At 36.0% G+C, this 18,863-nt stretch overlaps 1 protein-coding gene across 7 annotated transcripts in view; it reads right to left on the minus strand.

The window, feature by feature from the left end:
- Nucleotides 1–18,863, minus strand: part of LOC132204029 (uncharacterized) — a 71,993-nt gene that overhangs the window by 27,868 nt on the left and 25,262 nt on the right. For 3 of the 7 annotated variants that reach the window (XM_059632267.1, XM_059632249.1, XM_059632301.1), the window contains exons 3-4: nt 9,498–11,593; nt 4,300–4,338 (exon numbers count right to left, since the gene is read on the minus strand). In XM_059632267.1, coding sequence (XP_059488250.1) covers nt 4,300–4,338; nt 9,498–11,189 — 1,731 coding nt within the window. In that variant the 5' untranslated portion in view covers nt 11,190–11,593. The remainder of the gene's footprint in view (nt 1–4,299; nt 4,339–9,497; nt 11,594–18,863) is intronic. The other 4 variants (XM_059632276.1, XM_059632259.1, XM_059632294.1 and 1 more) reach the window with 3 other exon arrangements.

The raw sequence follows: 18,863 nt of genomic DNA on the forward strand, positions 1-18,863 counted from the left end.
ATAACAAACTGCTTTGAGAGAATAAGAAAGGAAAGTGGTTGAACTCCTTGATTTTTTTTTTTTATCCAAAAAGATTGAATTGTATTTCTAGAATATTTAATTATGATTGCCAAAATTTAGAAAAAAAATCGTAAAATTACAGTTTTGTTTCATTAAGTATTTTTTAAATTAATCAAAATCATTCATTGTTTGATTCAAGGAAATAAAGAAACATCACAAACTCACCACAGAACTTCAAATTATCAAATTTCTTCAATAGCTTGAAAGCACCATCAAAATTTATAAATTAAATACAACTAGTACTTTCAAAAATAAAAGCATTATTCATTTTTTACATCCAAAGTAACAGTAAATTTAAAATTTAATACTTTTTCCTTAATATTATTACTATTTAATGTTTATAAAAAAAATATTCAAAATTAAATACTCTTAAATTAGCATTAATATAATAACTTTAAAATAAACAAAACAATTGTAAAAGGATAAAGTATTAAATTATGAATCTAATTCTTTAAATTTAAAAAAATATGCATCCAAGGTTAAAGTTTTTTTTTAGTATTTTAATATTAGTAAAAAAAGAATACAAGTCTGTAAGTAGAAACCAAAATTCACAATATTAAACCTATTATGATATTACTTCCCATGTGAAAATAAAGGTTTAGATTTAATTAAATGTAGTTAATCAATCTCCTTGAAAGTTTTCAGTTTTTTTTGTTATTTATTGCATCGCTTGAAGGAAAAAATAAACTGTTTTTGAACGTGGCAAATAATAGCTTTGATAATTTATTTTTGACTCCTTGCATAGAAAGATAAACGATAATGATGCAAATTCTAGCCTAAAGGGAGTCTTAATAATCCGTCCCATTATCTCTCTCCTTAGCCAAATAGTAGCAACCGAAATAGGCCCATTTATACATTAGTCCGCCGCGTCTTTAATTTATCTAAATTTGCAGCCGCGTTTGGCATGGTTTGCGTGTTGGCGAGTGCCAAAAGCCATGTTCGCTCTCCGCGGCAGACGCGCATTCCGTGGAGGCAGCGCCGCACCACCCACTTGTTGTCCGCGGAAATAATAAATCTAGAGCGCAGAATGCACGCGAAACGCGAGGTGCAGACGAGCGAAACATCAGCCTGGGGCGCGTGGGCGATAGCAACACGAACCACTCCACTTCTCTCTCGTTCATTTTTTTTTTGAGCGCGTGGAAAAAATTTGCAACTTTTGCCTCGAAATCATTTTGCGAATAAAAATGAAAAGAACACACGCACACGGCTGTGACCTTGGAAAGTGCAAATGAAGATCAAACCAACCTTGCCGCACACATCGGCTGTGTGCGCGAATTTGTTTGAGAATGTCGCTTTGTGTCTCTGTTGTTAGAGCAAGCTGCGAATTTTTATCCATGTCTCGCACCCACGTGCTAAATTCTTGTTTGCGTGCAAATAAAAGATAAAATACACAAAAATGTTTAAGTGGAAATGAGTGGATTTTTCTAAGGAAGTGTAAAAATGATACATTATGGAGAAGAAATAAAGAAGAAGAAAAAAACTATGAAAACCGAAAGACAGAAAATTATAAAACTGTATAAAATAAAAAAAGTAAAAGCTAAATTTGCCTGAAATACTTTTAATCTGAATGAAAGGTGAAAAGAGCATTTTTTTTTAATTAAAGAATGATTATTTTGTAAAATTTCAATATTTACTTTTCTTTTACCAATCAAACTACGTTTTATTTTTGTCTTTTCACATTTTGAAGGGTTTTTTTCTATTTGGGTGGCAATTATAAAATTACCTTATCAATTTTCGGCCCATATGTGAAGGAGTAATTTTGATCTAAGAATACAACATAAAATCCATACAATCAAACAATGATTTGACTTTATCAATAATGAGTTCTTATCTTACATCACGAAAATACATATACTTTATTATACAAACAAATTTATTTCATGATTTTTATTTGATGGAGTATTTTTTTTTTAATTATTCACTTTTAAAGTCGCAATTTGAAAGAGGACAAAAGTATTTTCAAGACTTCGTAATAAATTCTTTTTAAAGCCATAGAGAATCAAGTTGGCGGCGTAATTTACGACTCGGCAGCGCCTTTTGTGTGCTAATATGCGCGGAATAAATCGATAAATAAATCTCAGCATTATTCAAAAAGTGCACAATTGCAACTGCAGTTTCTGACAACGGCACGCCCAGCCTGTGTGATTTACTTGGCTTTCTTTTGTGTTTATTTCTCTGTGAGAAAAGCTAACGAACAGCACATGAAGTCATACAACAGGTCGGACAACAAAAATGCACCTCTTGACAAGAAGACAACAAGAATGCCTGCGTTGTGTCCGACCTTAGGAATAATAATTTCACTTTCCTACACCAGAATTGAGTCATTCTCCATTATTATACAATATATTGCGAGCTCATTTTCCTGCTACTTGAACCGGATGGAAATTTACGAACGAGAAACCGCTCTGAATTAGTTTACGACTCGAAATCGCGTTGTATAAATTATAATTACGTCCGTTTATGCAAATTCTCGTCCGAGAGAGACGATGGAGTTGTTGTTGGTTTTTCCCGCGGCTGCTTTTACTCGCATATATTATTTATCGCATTTCACGGCCAATGAATCAATGCTGCCGTTTCGTGTCGAGGTGAACTGATTGTGAGCTAAAAGAGAGTTTTGCCAGCTGCACAAAAAGAGAGGCGTGCGATAATGGGTAATTGCTGGTGGTTTTTTGCTCAAGTGCAATTATTCAGGAGGAACGCCTGCGAATTAAGAGGTGCAGTCATCTTCGAAGTTAAAATGTGATTTACGACTTTATTAGAGAGGCTTTATTGCTTTTGATTTTGGCATCTTTATAAGTTTTGATGATGCCAATGAAAAAAGATTTTTAAATTTATTTATAATCTTGCTTTTTAAGAAAATGTAATACATTTTTAAAATGTTATAATTTTGTTTTTATAATTTATTATTAAAAACAATTATTTTAATATTTTATAATGTAGAAACGTTAAATTAATTGTAAGATTAAATATTCAAAGGGTTATTTTGAAAGTGTAAAAATTAGTAAATTTAATAAAAATAAATGCAACATTTCCAATCAATAATCCAATTTATCACGATTATTAGAATCCCTCTTCTTTAGATACCCCTGTTTTGATCCTAATAAGCAAATCTGTAAAACTAAATGATGTTGATTAATATAACTGATCAAAAATTACTGATGAATCAATCATTATGATAACACATACATTCCAACAAGGCCACGTGCCATTTTCTTCTCCCCAGTTAAAATTAACAATTATTTCTTGAAAAAATTTAATCACAAATTTTAAGTCATTCATAATAAAAATTCAAATCTCTACCGCAAGATAAAAAATTATAATTTGATAAAAAAAATGTTTGATTTATTTTTGCTGAAAAAGCTTGAATTATTACCTTTGAAAACGTTTCTTCTGCTTGATAATCAATTAAAACTCTTTGTTAATTTCCAATTTCCCTCACATAATATACGCCCATAGTGAACACGAGCTGCAGCAGTCTCGGCATATTAATAAATCGGTTACGCCGCGCGCAACTGGATCGCGACGCCGGCGACCTGGAGCCGTTTGTATCGCAACAATAGAGAGAGTGCACTTAAACAGTTGTTGCACTTGCACTCACCAACTTACAAATTAATAAAAAAAGAAAGAAAGAAATAACTCGCCGTAAACGGGAGAAAATGAGTCGCGACTGAGTGCGCCCGCGACACGTTTTTTAATTCGATATCTCCCTCTTGGATGGAAAAATTACGACAGCAGTCGCCGGCGGCGGCCACTGACACGTTGATATTTATTTGTAATTTGTCTCGGTTATTTATTTGTTTACATTTATAATCTCCTATGGAATTGGAGATATGGAAAATCTCTGCTTGACACATTAAATCCATCACATTCAAACAGCAGGTTGGATATAAAAGGGGACGCACCCATGCAAGCAAAAGTGATCTATATTTATTGATCTAAAACGTTCAATGCTCTATAATAATAATAATAATTGTTGTCAAAGGACACGTGTATTGAACAAGCAACCTGATTATTTCAAAACTATAACTTTCAGCTCCGTCGTCATTTGATTTGTTTATTTTTTTTACTTATCTCGCTATTCTGCGACGTCCTTTGACTTTTTCCAAATAGGGCATGCTTTTATTTACGTGGTTTTCTACGCTGTTAATTTTGCCCTAACTAATACAGGAAACTGCTTGTGTGTGCGTGTGTGACGAGAAACAGAGAAATATATATAATTTCGAGTGGAAATATTCTTACCAAGACCTGCGAAGTTTGCTCGGCGAAGGCAAGAGCTTCCTAGAAATAAAAATCATCAAATTTTATATATTTGTGCGCAGAGTGTTCGTTTGTGTTTATGGTGCTGAAAAGATGGATTTTGTGTGTCTGGCTTCTCAGGAAGTTTGTTTTGATATTTTAATTGATGTCTGGCAAAATTCCTGACCATATTCGCCCCACAGTTAATTATGAATTAAATGATGTAACATTTCTCCGCTTGCAATTAGTGCATATCAAGGTCAAGCGTGGAACCACCACCAGTTAAGAAACATTAATTATGATATGAAATTTAAATTTAAAAAGATAAAAATTTGAGAAGTAATAATAATAATGACATGATGTAAGTACAAGTAGTGCTTTAGATTTGAAACTTATAGGAACGATTTGCAATCCTAATTTCGTAAAATTTAATCTCACTCATCAGTCTATCAATGAATTTTATTGAAATTATAAAAATTAAGAGCTTCAAATTATTACCTTGACAAAATAATTCAATTGATGCGTTTACTTTTAAATATAAATTAATTTTATGTCGTTAAAACAATTGTTTTTATTTCCCTAAAAAAATGGTATATTCTCTTAATGTAACAATAATTTATCAGTCCCAACTTAAGAATATACGGGTAAACCATAATAGTAATTCTCACCGACTTATTAATTAAAAATCTATGTTATGCTCTACTTTTATTAAATTTTATCTTTAAAAATTTCTAAATTACCAGTTATATGAATAAATGAAATAAAATTTAATTTGCATTCCCATTTTTTTTTTTACTTCTAAAACTTTAAAACTGATAAACCAATTTTAACAAAAAATTGCATTGACTGACTCCCATTTTAAACTTGATTGGGATCAAACTTTCTTGAAAACATGTGTCTCAATTAAAGCAAAATGCGCCGTGATGTTGACAGGACAGAACGGTTTCGTTATACAAGCATGGTGGTCTTCTCACGTCTCGGCCTCAAGGTTTTCAGCCCCAATTAAGCCATTTTGTGAAAGCCATCGACCCTTGCTGGTTTATGCTATAATTGAAAATCAAGACAGAAATTGAGCATGTGTTTTTGTCGAGGTACAACAACACGGATCGGCTTGCTTTCTTTCTTTCCATCCATACTCTCAGCACTGTGTCGTTTTTTCTCTTACGGAGATTTGTCACGGCTGCATCTCTCGCGTTCAAATAAGGGTTTTATTTATCCTACATACATCTCGCAACGCAATGCTTGCCAATCCAAATAGAGAGAAATTCCAGCGCTGCACGACATTTCGTCACTTTATATTTTTTTTATAGATCATATGTATGCAACTCGCCTCGTTCAGCCGTGTGAGGTGGATTTTTAATGACTTTTCTATTAATAGCCGATATCATAAAGTGCCGCCACCATAGCTGAAAAAGCATTTCTTTGTGTGATTTATGCGCGAACAAATTCATTTCATCTCGAGAAAGAAAGAAAGCAGACGCAAGGGATTCAGATTCAAGAGATAGTCAGCCGGTGTGTGTATGAGAAGTGGCTTGAAACCTTGAAATAATTAGGGCATCTATCTGTGTGTCGGGCGAAGCAAGAGAGAAGTGAATCTTTTGGATTGGCATTTGAAACGATTGGGAAGATCAATCATAAATCAATTTGATAAAATAAAAATGAGACTATTAGAAATTAGTCAGATTTCTCTCTTTGGCACATACGATCATGATATATTTAATTATCTTGATAAATAATTACAATAAATATTAACAAATTATATGTTAATATTAAAAAAAAAAATAGTTGCGCTTTCATATGTATGTTGAATATTCATTGAAACAATAATTTTAGTAATCTCTCAAATCACATATCACTAACCTAACATAGATATCAATATTTGTTTCTAAATATTATTAGTTTCAAGAAGCTCATTAGAAGTAAATATTTGATTTGTATTTTAACTTTTTCATAATGAAAAAAAGAATAAAGCAACAACTAGTAAAACTTCTAATAAAGCAGAGCTTTATTTTAGTGATTAAATGTTTAAAATGTAAAATGATTTATAAAAAAATTAATAATAAAACTAAACTAAAATGTTGATATATTAATTGTTTTACAAATAAATTATTTGTACTATCGCTAAAAACACGATTTATTGTTTCAAACAATTTAAAATTTAATAAAAAGCATTTGAACTCTAAATAACTGCCATAATATTAGGGCAGTAATTGCCTTCCGCAATTAATATTAAATTTAAATATAAATATTTTATAGTTAGTGGCAAAATGTCTTTGTTGGTTATATCGTTATTTGAAATTTATTATAAATTTTAAATATCCAATGATTGCTAAGCGACCATAATAAATTTATCTCTTCAAATTATTTTTATTTGAATAATTAAGTTTTTAAGTAGCACAAAAATTCCGTATTTGAAAGCTCATCCTTGTATGTAAAATTAATAGTAACAATAAAAAACATGATTTACATTTTTTTCAGATGGTAATCATAAAAAGAAAAGCCGTTTAGGACGTCTCTCAAATCTCAAAAGCATTCAATTTTTAAAGGGACATTAATTTTAATTGCAGCTACCAAACACGGTGTGAACGATTTACAGGCGGAATAACGAGATCACGAGCAATAATCGGAGCGAGTCTCTTCTTATGCCAATGCACGCAACAAGCAATTATAATTTTAATAACATTTCACCGCGCTTTGTTTTGGCGGCCACGCCTCGGACGAACAAAAAATGAGATGACATCGAGAGCTATTGACTCACGGAAAAGCAAAAGCGGCTCTCTCGCCAATTAGAAATAAATTCTCTGAGCGATCATATCGGCCGAGGCCTTGCATACTTTCAAGTGACGACGGCTGCCACTCTTATCACGACTGAAAATCTCTGTGCCAAACGCACGCGCCGCCAATGCGAAATTAAAATATCAATCGCGCGGTTGTTTTGGCGTCGCGGCTAATTAGTTCGTCTTCCTAATTGGATAGCGATCTCGACAGCGAGGAAGAAGAGTGGCATAATTATCGAGAATTGGATTTTAACTTATTATTGTGAATGGCTTCTTAGGTGGGGCCTGGTATTTGGTAATATGAAATTGGGCGATTACCATTTGTGATTGACAGGAAAATCGGATCAATTTAAAATGTAAATGCGTTCTTGAAAATTGGACTCTGGCAGGTCTAGACGTTAATTACATGTGTTTTAAAAACAATTTGCGAGCTTTCAATTGAGATAAATTCTACACAATTTATAAGCGGAATTATTAATGTAAGTAATGCATTAAAATTAACTAAAACACAATTTTTATTGAATTAAAAAAGTTGGACCCCGATTGATTTTTAATAAAAAATACAACAATGTGAGTAGTTGATCACGGTCTTCCAAATTATTTTATTTTTTGTAGGTTTTACAGAAATTTAGTTTTCGATAAAAGTAATAAACAACTTTTAAACAAGAATTAAGGCCAACCTTTAATACATTCAAAAATTTATTATAAAAAATTATTTTAAATAATTAAAAGAAATAAAAATTACAAAAAAATTTATAAATTTAAATTGATATTAATATAAAATGAAAAAAATGCAAGCTTAACTGAGCCACTTTTTCATCAAAATTCTGCTAATCCGCATCCAAATTAATCCAAACAGGTTGTTTAAAACCGGTCATATCAATTACTCCAAAATCCAAACTAAACAAGCCACCAGTTTCCTCTCAAAAATACTGTCAACACGAATCTAAATTAAAACTAGCGCACCAGGCGGTCCAGTCTGTTTTTATTTCAATTTTATGCAAATCTTCAAACCTAGAGCTAATTTCTCTCCACGTACAATTTTTACGAGCTGCAGATAGCTCTGTGATTTATCGGTGCAGATTTAATTCACAATCAGTGTAACATACATTTTTTTTTTGCAGAGTAGCCTGTGCATAGGATTTAGAGCGTCGATTGTGTGTGTTTATTAAATTTGTAAATATCTACGCTCGGCAAGACCCACGTATGGCGAAAAAAATATAAAAATCCCACACGCCGGGAAGGTTGCTGCTTGAATTTCAGGTTGCGACTCCTACCCGCCGTTTCTCCGCCATAAATCTAAATATTATATGCGTCGAGCGTGAGTCCAAAACGAAGTCAGGGGCCGGGTCAGCCCTCGAGGAAAATAGGACACCGGGGAGAAAATTCGAGCGGCATCTCAGCAATAATAAATAATGAACTACAATCGAAGGTTCGCCAAAATGAAGTTTCTCTCTCCGGCGGATCGAGTTATGCAAATATTTCAGACACATAAATGATAGGGATTTTGATCTGCTTAAATATATTATTATGCATTCTCGTGCAGGCCTGTCTTTAAGAGGGCCAAAGTGCGTATCGGGAGTTTATTTTCGTTGGAAATAGCACGTGTTTCATTTGTTTTATTGAGCCATTTGTCTTGTTTGGTGGAGATCGACGCGGTTTAGCTACGGAATGGCTTTTATCGCTTTGCAACGGCGAGTTTGGCAATTTAGTACGCAAAACATTTGTTCTGCGGATGAATAAAAAAGACTCGAATTTAAGAATTAGAAGAAATTTACAAACAAGTTTTTTCAGTTCTATTTCTGTAGAAAAAATATACGCAGTTGTTTCCAGGGAAAAATGTGCGTTTGCAGCATCAGTTTGATGCCGGCTGGTGCAACGCCTACGAACTATGACGAGCCTGCTTGTTCGGTGGTCAGTGGGCTAAAAATATCTGCACTTCGTGGAATCCCCAAAAAATATTTCAATACAACGGAGAAAAATTCAAAGAGATGAAAATTGTAAATAGTATAGAGCTGAAAAATTTCAACGAACTTTTTTTTAACTTTTGCACAAAATTTTGTAGCTTGTATTTTTTTTTCCTTTCACAAGTATTCTTATTTGCAAATTAAAGCAATTTGTAGACCAAAATTTTATTGTAAAATAATATGTTTGTACGTCAAACATACTAAATTTTCTTTCTGACTAAATAGTAAATTATTCTATTGTTATACAAAATTCTGTTATATTCTAATTTTAATAATTTTCCGAGAATAGTATTTTAATCTTCCAATATGATTTATAAACTATGCAGATTTATTCCTATATTCTCTTTGTTACTGTTAGGTGAAATTCCATCAAACCGTGACTTTGTGTTAATAAATATGTTCAAAATTAAAATCATGCAAAGGAAAACAGCGACAATTAATTAATTATTCGTCCTACCTGCGTCTTGTTTTGCACCTCGTTGCCACTTCTCCAGGTGGTTATCACAGGCGGCGCCTTTCGCTTCTCCATCAACGGGTTCAGCACTTCCGACGGCGGACACTTTTCGAAAATGAGCACCCTCTCGGCCACGGAACCCCTGGTCAGGAAGGGCCGGATGGGGTTCGTTCCGAGGGCGGTGGGGCCTGCGGCTGAAGCGGCGGCCGCGGCCGCAGAGCCTCGCTCACGAATGTGCTGCTTTTGCTGAATGGTCAGCTCGGGGTGCGGCACCGCGCCTTCCAAATCGCCTCTCGACTTGCGGCCCATCTTGATTCTAGACCGGCCGAGCGGCACCGACCCTTGCAAAGCAGGACCATCCACCTTCGAAGTGGGCAGCCAGTGCTCGCCGTTGGTTTGAGTCTCAAATCGTGACTTGGCCTCCAGAACAGCGGCGTGCTGGTTGTTCAGAGACAGCATCGGGTCCAGTTCGCGGTTGTTCTCCATTCTCTGGCGAGTTAGCGGATTTTCCTGCGCATTCTGGAAACGGATTTTCGCGTAGTCGATGCGAGAGAGGCCAGAGATTTTGTCGTCTGGTATTTTTGGACTGGCGCGTCCGCTTTTGTTTTGCATATTGGCCAGCGAGGGACTTTGCAGCTGCATTTTGTGTTCCAGGTTTTCGATGACGCAGCCAGTTTTGAGGGCGTTTATGAGGCGCTCCTCTTCGCGGGCCACCTCTTCCAAAAAGGTGGCCGAGTTTTTCTTTTTGGCCGGCAGAGTGGCGAATTTCGATGGGCCGCCGGAAAGACTAGAATCGGGCGTCACTTCTTGGTAATGAATGACCTGGATGGGCTCGATTTTGTGCGCCGGAGCACCCAAATGAGTCACAACGGCCGGCGGGATGGACTCCATTGGCGAAAGCGGCCCTTTGGCTGACCTCGGGCCCAGGTGGTTTTTCAGGGGCCAAGTCGTTAGTCCATTTTCGGGCTGGTCGTTTGGTAAATAAGCGGGGGTGGATTGTTTTTTCACCGGGGGCGGCGTGACTTTTTGGAGGAGGGGGGAGTTGCGGCCGCTACTGGCCGCCTGCTGGTCGAACTTCTGCACTTGAGACTTGATCAAAGAGACGCTCGGCTGGTGTTTGTTGTAATTGGCGGCGATTCGCGCCTTGTCCTCCTCCACAAAACTGCTGACCAGGTACTCGAGCTGACTGGGGTTCAACATGCCGACGGAGGCCGTTTTGAATGAGGGCGACGGCGGGCCAGGGTCCGTAGGGAAGGGTTTGGGGGACGTGGGGGTCAACACGGGGGCAAAGGTCTGGGCGGCCGCACTCGGCGGCTGGCAAATGTTCCTGAGTTCGGCAGGCCCGAGGCCGCGCGACTTCCACGTCTGGTAAATGGCCTCGGCGTGGTCAGAAATTTGTTTGGCGATGGCGGCGATGTCGTCGTCGTCGTGGCGGCCGGCGGCCATCTTTTCCGAGTTTGATGAGGCCGTCGAGCTCTGAGCCGACGCGGGTCTTTTCATCGAGGTCATGTCCCCGATGGGGTTGATGAGGTAGTCGGTGGACTCGAGCAGCAATTCGGCCAGTTCAGGGTTGTCCTCCAGGGGAAGCACGCTGGCCTTGTAGCGGGGGTCGCTAGTGCTGCTGGGGAGCAATGACGGGTGACCAATTACAACGTCGTCGTAATGCAGCATGGTATTTACCTTGTCGGTGGTCATCGTGTGGCCTCCACGGGTCGGGGTCAAACGGTCCGAGCACAAATCCGACGGTCTCTATTTTTAAAACGCGCGCACCACTGCTCTCATATACGGACCGACTGACTGCGGTTCCCTCTCGGACGGAGAAAGAGCCTCTCTGGTGGCGCTGCTTTAGGGGTAAAAATATCCCAGACGGAAGAAGGAAACGACGACACACACACACACACTCGTTCTCTCGCTCGCTCGCTTTTTCACCGTTGGCAGTGAATGCACGCAGCGCACGCCGCCTTGGCTCCGCTTCTTATTTATATTTTGGTTTCATCGGGGTTGCCGTGTTTTCGTCGTCTTTTCGCCACCACCGGCCGCCCATCCCGGCGAGCTATTTTATCTTCGTGTCCTCTCCGCTGGAGCAACGAACTCTGTCTCTGCAATCAGAGGAAAAAAGACACGTGGTTTAATAAAATAAAATGCATAAAATCCCCGTTTGAAAATGAGGAACGTGAGCTGGAATTCTTTGCATGAGAGATGAGCAAATATTGGAGGAAAATAGCAGCACGCTTCATTTGACTCTCGGACAAGGGCTCATTTGCATATGTACGCGTCTATTGTGTTAGAAGAGATGCACCTTGAAGGATGCCTTCTCTATCCAGTTAAGTAACATCGCGCGCATGAAAGGCACTCCCATATGACGAGACTTTTTACATTTTCGACTTTTAACGCCGTCAAGATTTATTGAAAAGATGCCTGGATTTACGGTCAATAAAACAAAACAATCGCTTTCGGAACGGCGTGTCCGCTCTCCAGTCAAATGTATAACAATAATATTAATTTTAACAGCCTCTTAACAGTTAGAGAAACACATAACAAGACAGCTGTTGGGAAATTCGCTCTTATGAAAGTTGAAAGAGGCGTCAGACGATGAATAGATTTTTAATAGATATACTTAAAATCGTTTCCATTTAATAATAAAAAAAAATGTGTGCCTTAAAATTAAATGAATTTGTATTAACAAGGACATAGCAAACAGTATTAAAATTCTTTAAAAAGATTTCAAGTAGTTCAGAGATGTTTAAAGAAACCAAAAATCTCAAATGCAGTTAAATTAAACATTATCACTTTTGGCATTTTTGAAATTCTCGTTGATTAACAATTTTTTGAGTAAAAGTATTTTACATAGGGTTGAAGAATCATGTCTTTTTGAAGCTGAAGTGTTTGCTCAATGATTAACGCTGAAAATCAAGAACACATGTCCTCTTCATTTTTAAGACTGAATATTTAAGATGAATCTTTCCCTTGTATCGAAAGCGAAAACGTCCGTTGCAGAATTCCTGCAAAAAACCACAGAGAGACTCAAATAATAGCCCGTATTGAGTGGCCGGCAAAACAACAAGATGTTATAAAAGGCAAGGACACGGCAAAAAAGAAAGGCACAAAAAGCATTTCTGTCGTCGCGACTCCCTTATTAATATGCAACCTGTGTAGCGCAGCCCGAGTCTTGTTTCTTTCGTCGCTGCCACTGCCGCCGCGCTGCATATGTCAAAGGAGCACTGCCTCACATAAATAAATAAATAAATCTCCTGCATGAGCGTGTTATTATATTTATAGAAAGGAATTCGCCGACGCCGCCGCCACAGCAGCAGCTTTTTATTCTAATTACCGTCGCAGAGAAAATAAAAATCATGCGTATTGGATCGGAATAAGGATAGTAGAAAAGAAGAAGAAGAAGTGGCGCAACAAAACCAGCCGCCGCCGCCGAGAGATGAAACAATAAAAATGAAAGACGTCGAGTGAGAGATGCATTGTTTGTAAATGACGTAAAAATGTTGTAGGCCAGCGTTTGAGCGACTTGCTTGCTGCGATTCCCACACTCGATCGCACAACAACCGCGCGATGATAAATGGCGTGGAATTCAATATACAAATATTTGTAAGTATGTTCGCGTCACCGAGTGATCTCAACTTATTTATAGGTGAAAATTGGAGCGACTCAGTTGATTTTCTGGTTTCGCTCGCTCGCTTTGTTGGAATTTGTTTAAATTTTCATTCATGAATCAATTGAAGTGTTGAAAGTTCTTTGCTTTCGAGAAAAAGAAATCTGCAGAAATGAAATTATCTATTTGTCTTTTGATTTTCTTCTATTATTATTATTTAAAGACATGTGTTGATTTTGCTAAATGGTGCAAAGTTACCAACACAATGTTGCAATACCTCGAGAATTTGAGCAGAAAATTCTAATAAATATTTTATATTAATTTTCTTTTCTTGAAGTCAAACTTTCTAATGATAATGAAACACGACTTGAACATCATAAATCAGGTCTGAAGTTTTGATTTAGTTTTTTTTTTTCGTTAAAAAAAATATTTCAATAAAAGTAAAAAAGGTCAAATAAAAGTTGTCACTAAGACAAGACTTAAAATTGGGTCAAGAATGAGTGTAGTAATTTAATAGTCTCTACAATTAATCATCCGTAATAAATATTTGTCTAATTTGGTTGCAAATTAAATATAATTTACTGCAATTCATTGCAGCACCGCATTAATCAGCCAGTTATTACGAAACACGGTGACAATACAATAGGAATCATTAACGCGGTATAAAAAAGCTCATTTTCGCGTCCCTCTCATTATTTGCCCAAGAAAAGGCAGCAAGTTCTCGATCCTTTTAATTCTTTCTTTTGCTCCCTCGTCTGCAGCACCGAGAGTAATAAGTGAGTTTAATTATCAAGAGCCTTTTAAATCCGCCCACTTTCCAAATGGAAATGAGACAGACGATGGCGATCGCCGAGCGAGCATTCAAAAGCACCATCTATCAAACCGCATTTCCATATAATGCCACGCGTGTCGCAACCAACGCCACTTGAATAATTGTCGCGAGCGGGTTAATTGCGTGCGGGGCACGGTGCATTAATATTATTTGTGCACGTTAGAACGATTAATTTGTGAATTTAATCAGCGATTCTTTGCACAAACACGTTTGACTGGGTTGAAACGTTGGTGGGGCAGCCGCGATCACCAAACCTAGCAAATTATTTGTTACTTAAAACTTTTCAATGTAATGTATAATATATACTCTTAAATTATTAAAAGAAGATTAAACAATAATTAAAAGTAATCATTGATAGCAAAATCAAATTTTTTCGGAGAAATATATCCATTTAAAATCAAGGCGAAAAAGTTGTTTCAACAACCAATAATTAGGACCTAATCCTTAAACCGAAGACTAAAAATAATATGATGCATCAATTGATCTTATAAAAAAATTTTAATATTATAACCACCAGAGACACAATCGGAAGCAGCAGAGTAGCCTTGATATTATTAAAATTATCAGTGCGTTTCTATTTATTGTCTGAAAATCAAATTTTTTTAAGATAATCTGAAGTTAATAGGCTATAAATAATGATGTATTTGAATAAAAAAGATCAATTTGTTAAAATGAATTATTTGAAATAATAATATAAAAGTGCAATAAGATGTGGATCATTGAAATAAATATCAAAATTATATTAAATTTTAAATTGTTTAAAAAAAAAAACAGATTTAATTTTTCTTATTTAACTAGTTAACTTTAATCTGCAGCTGCGATACCAGACAAAAGACAAAACATTTTTTACTTTCATTCCTCATGACAATAGAAGCGCGTCCGGTAAGTAGCAAAATTGCCACCTGAGCGACTGAAAACAATGGCACGAGCTGATTGAAAAAAATCCAGATTTCATTTTCGAGCCAAAATTAGAAACAAGAAGTGAAGAAAAACAAATGAAAGCGACATGAGCAGGTGTACCAAACCGAGATAAGCTTTTAATTCGAAAAGTAAAAAAGACGGAAAACCTTGAACTTGCAACTTTTTGTGGCTTCGATTGAATATATTCCGCAGGCGGAACCCAATGAAGAAATTGAGTCACGTATCAAGTGGAAGCTTTCGAGGGTCAAAAACTCAAAAGCGGTTCCATCATTGTCTCTCTCGATTATTATTAAACTGGCGGACAGCGGCAAAAAGCGCATGTGGGTTGATGAAAAATTCCGGCCGATTGGCGCGGTTGGGAAAAAAAAGCAAGCGGCCGATGGATTGCAACAGACCGCGGGCAATTTTCGGGCCGTGCACGTGGGCGTCACATTATTCACCGGCAGCGTTTTTCGCGTTTAATCTCAAATTAATTACTATCCGATGGCCCGTGTTTTGCTTCCATACCCACACACTTGAGCGTGTGGCGAGTGAAAAAATACAAATTAAGGCTCCCGAGAGATTTACGAGTATTGGACCCGAAACGGAAATAGCTTTGGTGGGAAAAAATAAAATAAAATATTTAAGAAAATTAGCACGGATGAAATTTAGAAAAATTCGCCACGTGGTTGAGGTTTTGCGTGGCAGCTCGTTAGGCTCATTATAGGAGGAATCTGCTGGAGAACTTGCTTTCGTCACTATTATAAAAACTACGCGTCTCGTAAAGATGCCGAGGAAGCACTCACTGACTGAAAGACGCTCGCCGCCAGTTTATTTTCGGACCCCGCGAGATGCACGCGTGATTAGCTGAAATTTGTGTTTGTCTGATGCGCAGAGCTTTTCGAAAAGTGTACACTTTGACAGGCGAACACATGCACCTTGACACGCATCAAATTTGTTCCAGGAATTAGGGACTGAAGAGCAACTGAAATGGCTCAAAGAAGTGTGTCAAAATAAACACAATGTTCAAAGTAATTTCTGATTTGTAATCAATCAAAATCATGACAATTTTTTTATTGAAAAGCAAAAAAAAAATCAACAAAATTGATAATACTCGATCAAAAGTAAATTTAAATTCGGTATTTTGTTTATGGTTTTCTTTGGGGACTTTCATCGATAATAACTCACTCTTAGCTCCGACTGGTGAGGAAGTACTAAAATAAATTAGCTGAAATATTGTCAGTCCAAAATAGCCAATACCCGGCGGAGGCGACTCTCGCCTTTTCTAAAAAGAGATTTCTTGCGGCAACGTTTCCAAAAACATCTCCTCCGAGTCCTTTAACGAAGTCAAAAATTTTAGAAGGTTTTTGAGCACGATTCGAGCTAATTTGTCTTTCGGGCTAATTGAGTAAAGATTAATTGCGCAAGTGAGTCGTAAAATGAGTACCTCCTTGTGTAGTGAAGAGTAATTATCGTTGGTCAATTCAAGGCGTTCTAAATTTCTGCCGCGACTCTAATCTGCGCGCAGCATCGCGTGCAATTATGAGATACTTGAAATAATTAGGCGCATTAAGAACGGCATGCGTGTTGCCCAAGGAGGGAGGACATGAAAAGTTAATTTGCCGCTGGAATGAAAATTGTATCGAATTAACGTACGTAAAATAAATTATATGTAAAGTTGGGCTTGAAATCGGCATAATAGACTTGATATCTTAATTGCGCGGAGAATAAATTTATGCAAGAGACGCGAAAACGAGACAGGCAATGGGAATGTGGCTTGTGGTCACAAAATAATGTATCACTCAGAAGGATAAATTCATCATTCAATTATTGAATAAACATAAAATTGAATTATTTTTTTCAATTTAAAACATTTCATATTGGATAATTAAGTAGTCTAGTTTTTACTACTGAAGAATTCAGGGAGAGGATAATTGCCTACTGGAGTTGATTTAATACTTAATGGTTCACTTTTGGTTTTAAAAATTATTATAGCTTGCATTAATCCTTTCATCCTCACACATCAAGTCATCAAAAACATGAAGGTGAGAATCACTTTAAAAAATTTTAAATTAAATAAAATTGATTTTTTCTGATAATTATTAAAAAAATTAAAAACCTGTTTTAATTTAAATAAACAATAACTACATAAAAAAATAAATACATAATTTTAAAGCATAACAAAGATTTTTATAACCTATAATTTTACAATTATTAAATTTTGAGATTGGATTATTTTCTATTTGTAACAAATTTAATATTTTATTAGTCTTTCAGAAAAATAAAAAATTCACACAGATTCATAGGAAAAATTCTCAAAATCATGTCTTTTTTCAACAGTTATCTTTCAAGGGGGAAAAAATTCCAAAATATTCTAACTGCCTCATTTGAGCAAGATTTTTTATTCATTAAACCTTTACCCAAAAGACAACAAACATTAATTTTTTTAATTTTAATTTTGAGAGCATAGTAAAGAGAGCTAATTGCAGCCAGGAGTTGGTTTGTCTTGAAAAATAATTCAACAGATTTTGTAATTATTTATTTTCAAATAGATTCAATCAAAAAGACTTTAAAATTGTTGCATTTAAAGCTTTAATCAAATAATAATTTAATACTTTGTGGTATAAGCAGTGAGAGAATCAAATTGAACAATGAATCTATATGAAAATTAATTTTAAAATTACACACTTTTCGTCATTTAAGATGTGAGGTGTTTAATTTGGTCATGATAAATCAGATTTAAAACCTATTTTAGGGCCGCAAAACGGCTTTTGCTTCCCAGCATCAGTCGCAAGCTATTACGTTGATCGATAAATTAAACCTGGCAGGCTAGATTGAATTTCGAACGCATCAATTAATGCACGCTGCAGTTCCTGAGCCATTTGTTTTAATCCACCGTAGAAGGCGTCTTGTTTTCTCCTGCGAACAACATCTTTCATTCTGCTGGGCGAAACTATAGAGTGCATCTTTGAGTCAGCTGCGTAATTAAAATGCAACGGGATTGCAGCGGCTGACAAGAAACTTCGCTGACCGCTCGGCGGCTCGTTACTTTTAACAAGCGCGCGCGCGACGATGATGAATGAAATTTTAATGAGAGCGCAGAGTGATACACTCTGACGCAGAATTATTTTATTCAATTTATATTATTTTATTTTACGATATCTCGCGTGCGTGTCGGCCGTGTGGGTAATAAATAATAAAAAGATGGCAATCGCCGCGAGATTGCTCTTCCTCAATGACCCCTGCAGGTCACAATTAGAACGCGTGCATTCGAGAGCAAATTGTGCCCAGCAGCTGTTGCTCTCTCTCTCGCGAATTTCGAGCGTCTGCTTTGTTTGTTTTGCATTCTCGCGTGGCTCATTTCGCTCTTTATTGGTTTTTGTTCATAATAGGGGCATGCTGAATCTTCCCACGGTTAATTTAGCAACAGTTCATGACAAACAAAACAATTAAATTTAATTACAAAAACGAGACTCGTCAATGGAATGAAATGTAAAAATAGATTTTAAATTTTAAATATTTCAAGAGGAAAAAAAATGCTAATCAGATTAGACTGTTCAATTTTTCATCAATTACGAATTTATTGAACCTTATTTTTAGCAACATAGAATTAAAAATACCAATTTACTAAAGAAAAATGCATAATATTCTTATTGTAAGAGAAGAAAAATCAAGGTAGATTAACAATTGTACACTAAATAGTTCAATGTAAATTTTAGGGCAAAACTATCCTTTAATTTTAAATTTTTAACTTTATTGACGTTGTGTTAGATTTGAAAACTTAATTAATTTTAATCAGCAATTATATTTTGAGAAAAATGTATTTCTCGACGTAAGTTTTCAAATATTTTGTTTACAAGGTAAATCATACCTTTTCTACATTTATATTGAAATGAACTCCAGAAATGGTAAAGTTAATGGAGAAATAAATTGTCATCAAAATCACTGTCTGGCTTTTTTCTAGCTGATGAGACTAATGGAGAAACTTATTGTTAATTTTTGATTACATAGAGTAACTGATTTTAGTTTTGAT

Source organism: Neocloeon triangulifer, unplaced genomic scaffold (assembly GCF_031216515.1).
Source record: "Neocloeon triangulifer isolate White Clay Creek 2 clone unplaced genomic scaffold, ASM3121651v1 ptg000002l, whole genome shotgun sequence".
NCBI lineage: Eukaryota > Metazoa > Arthropoda > Insecta > Ephemeroptera > Baetidae > Neocloeon > Neocloeon triangulifer.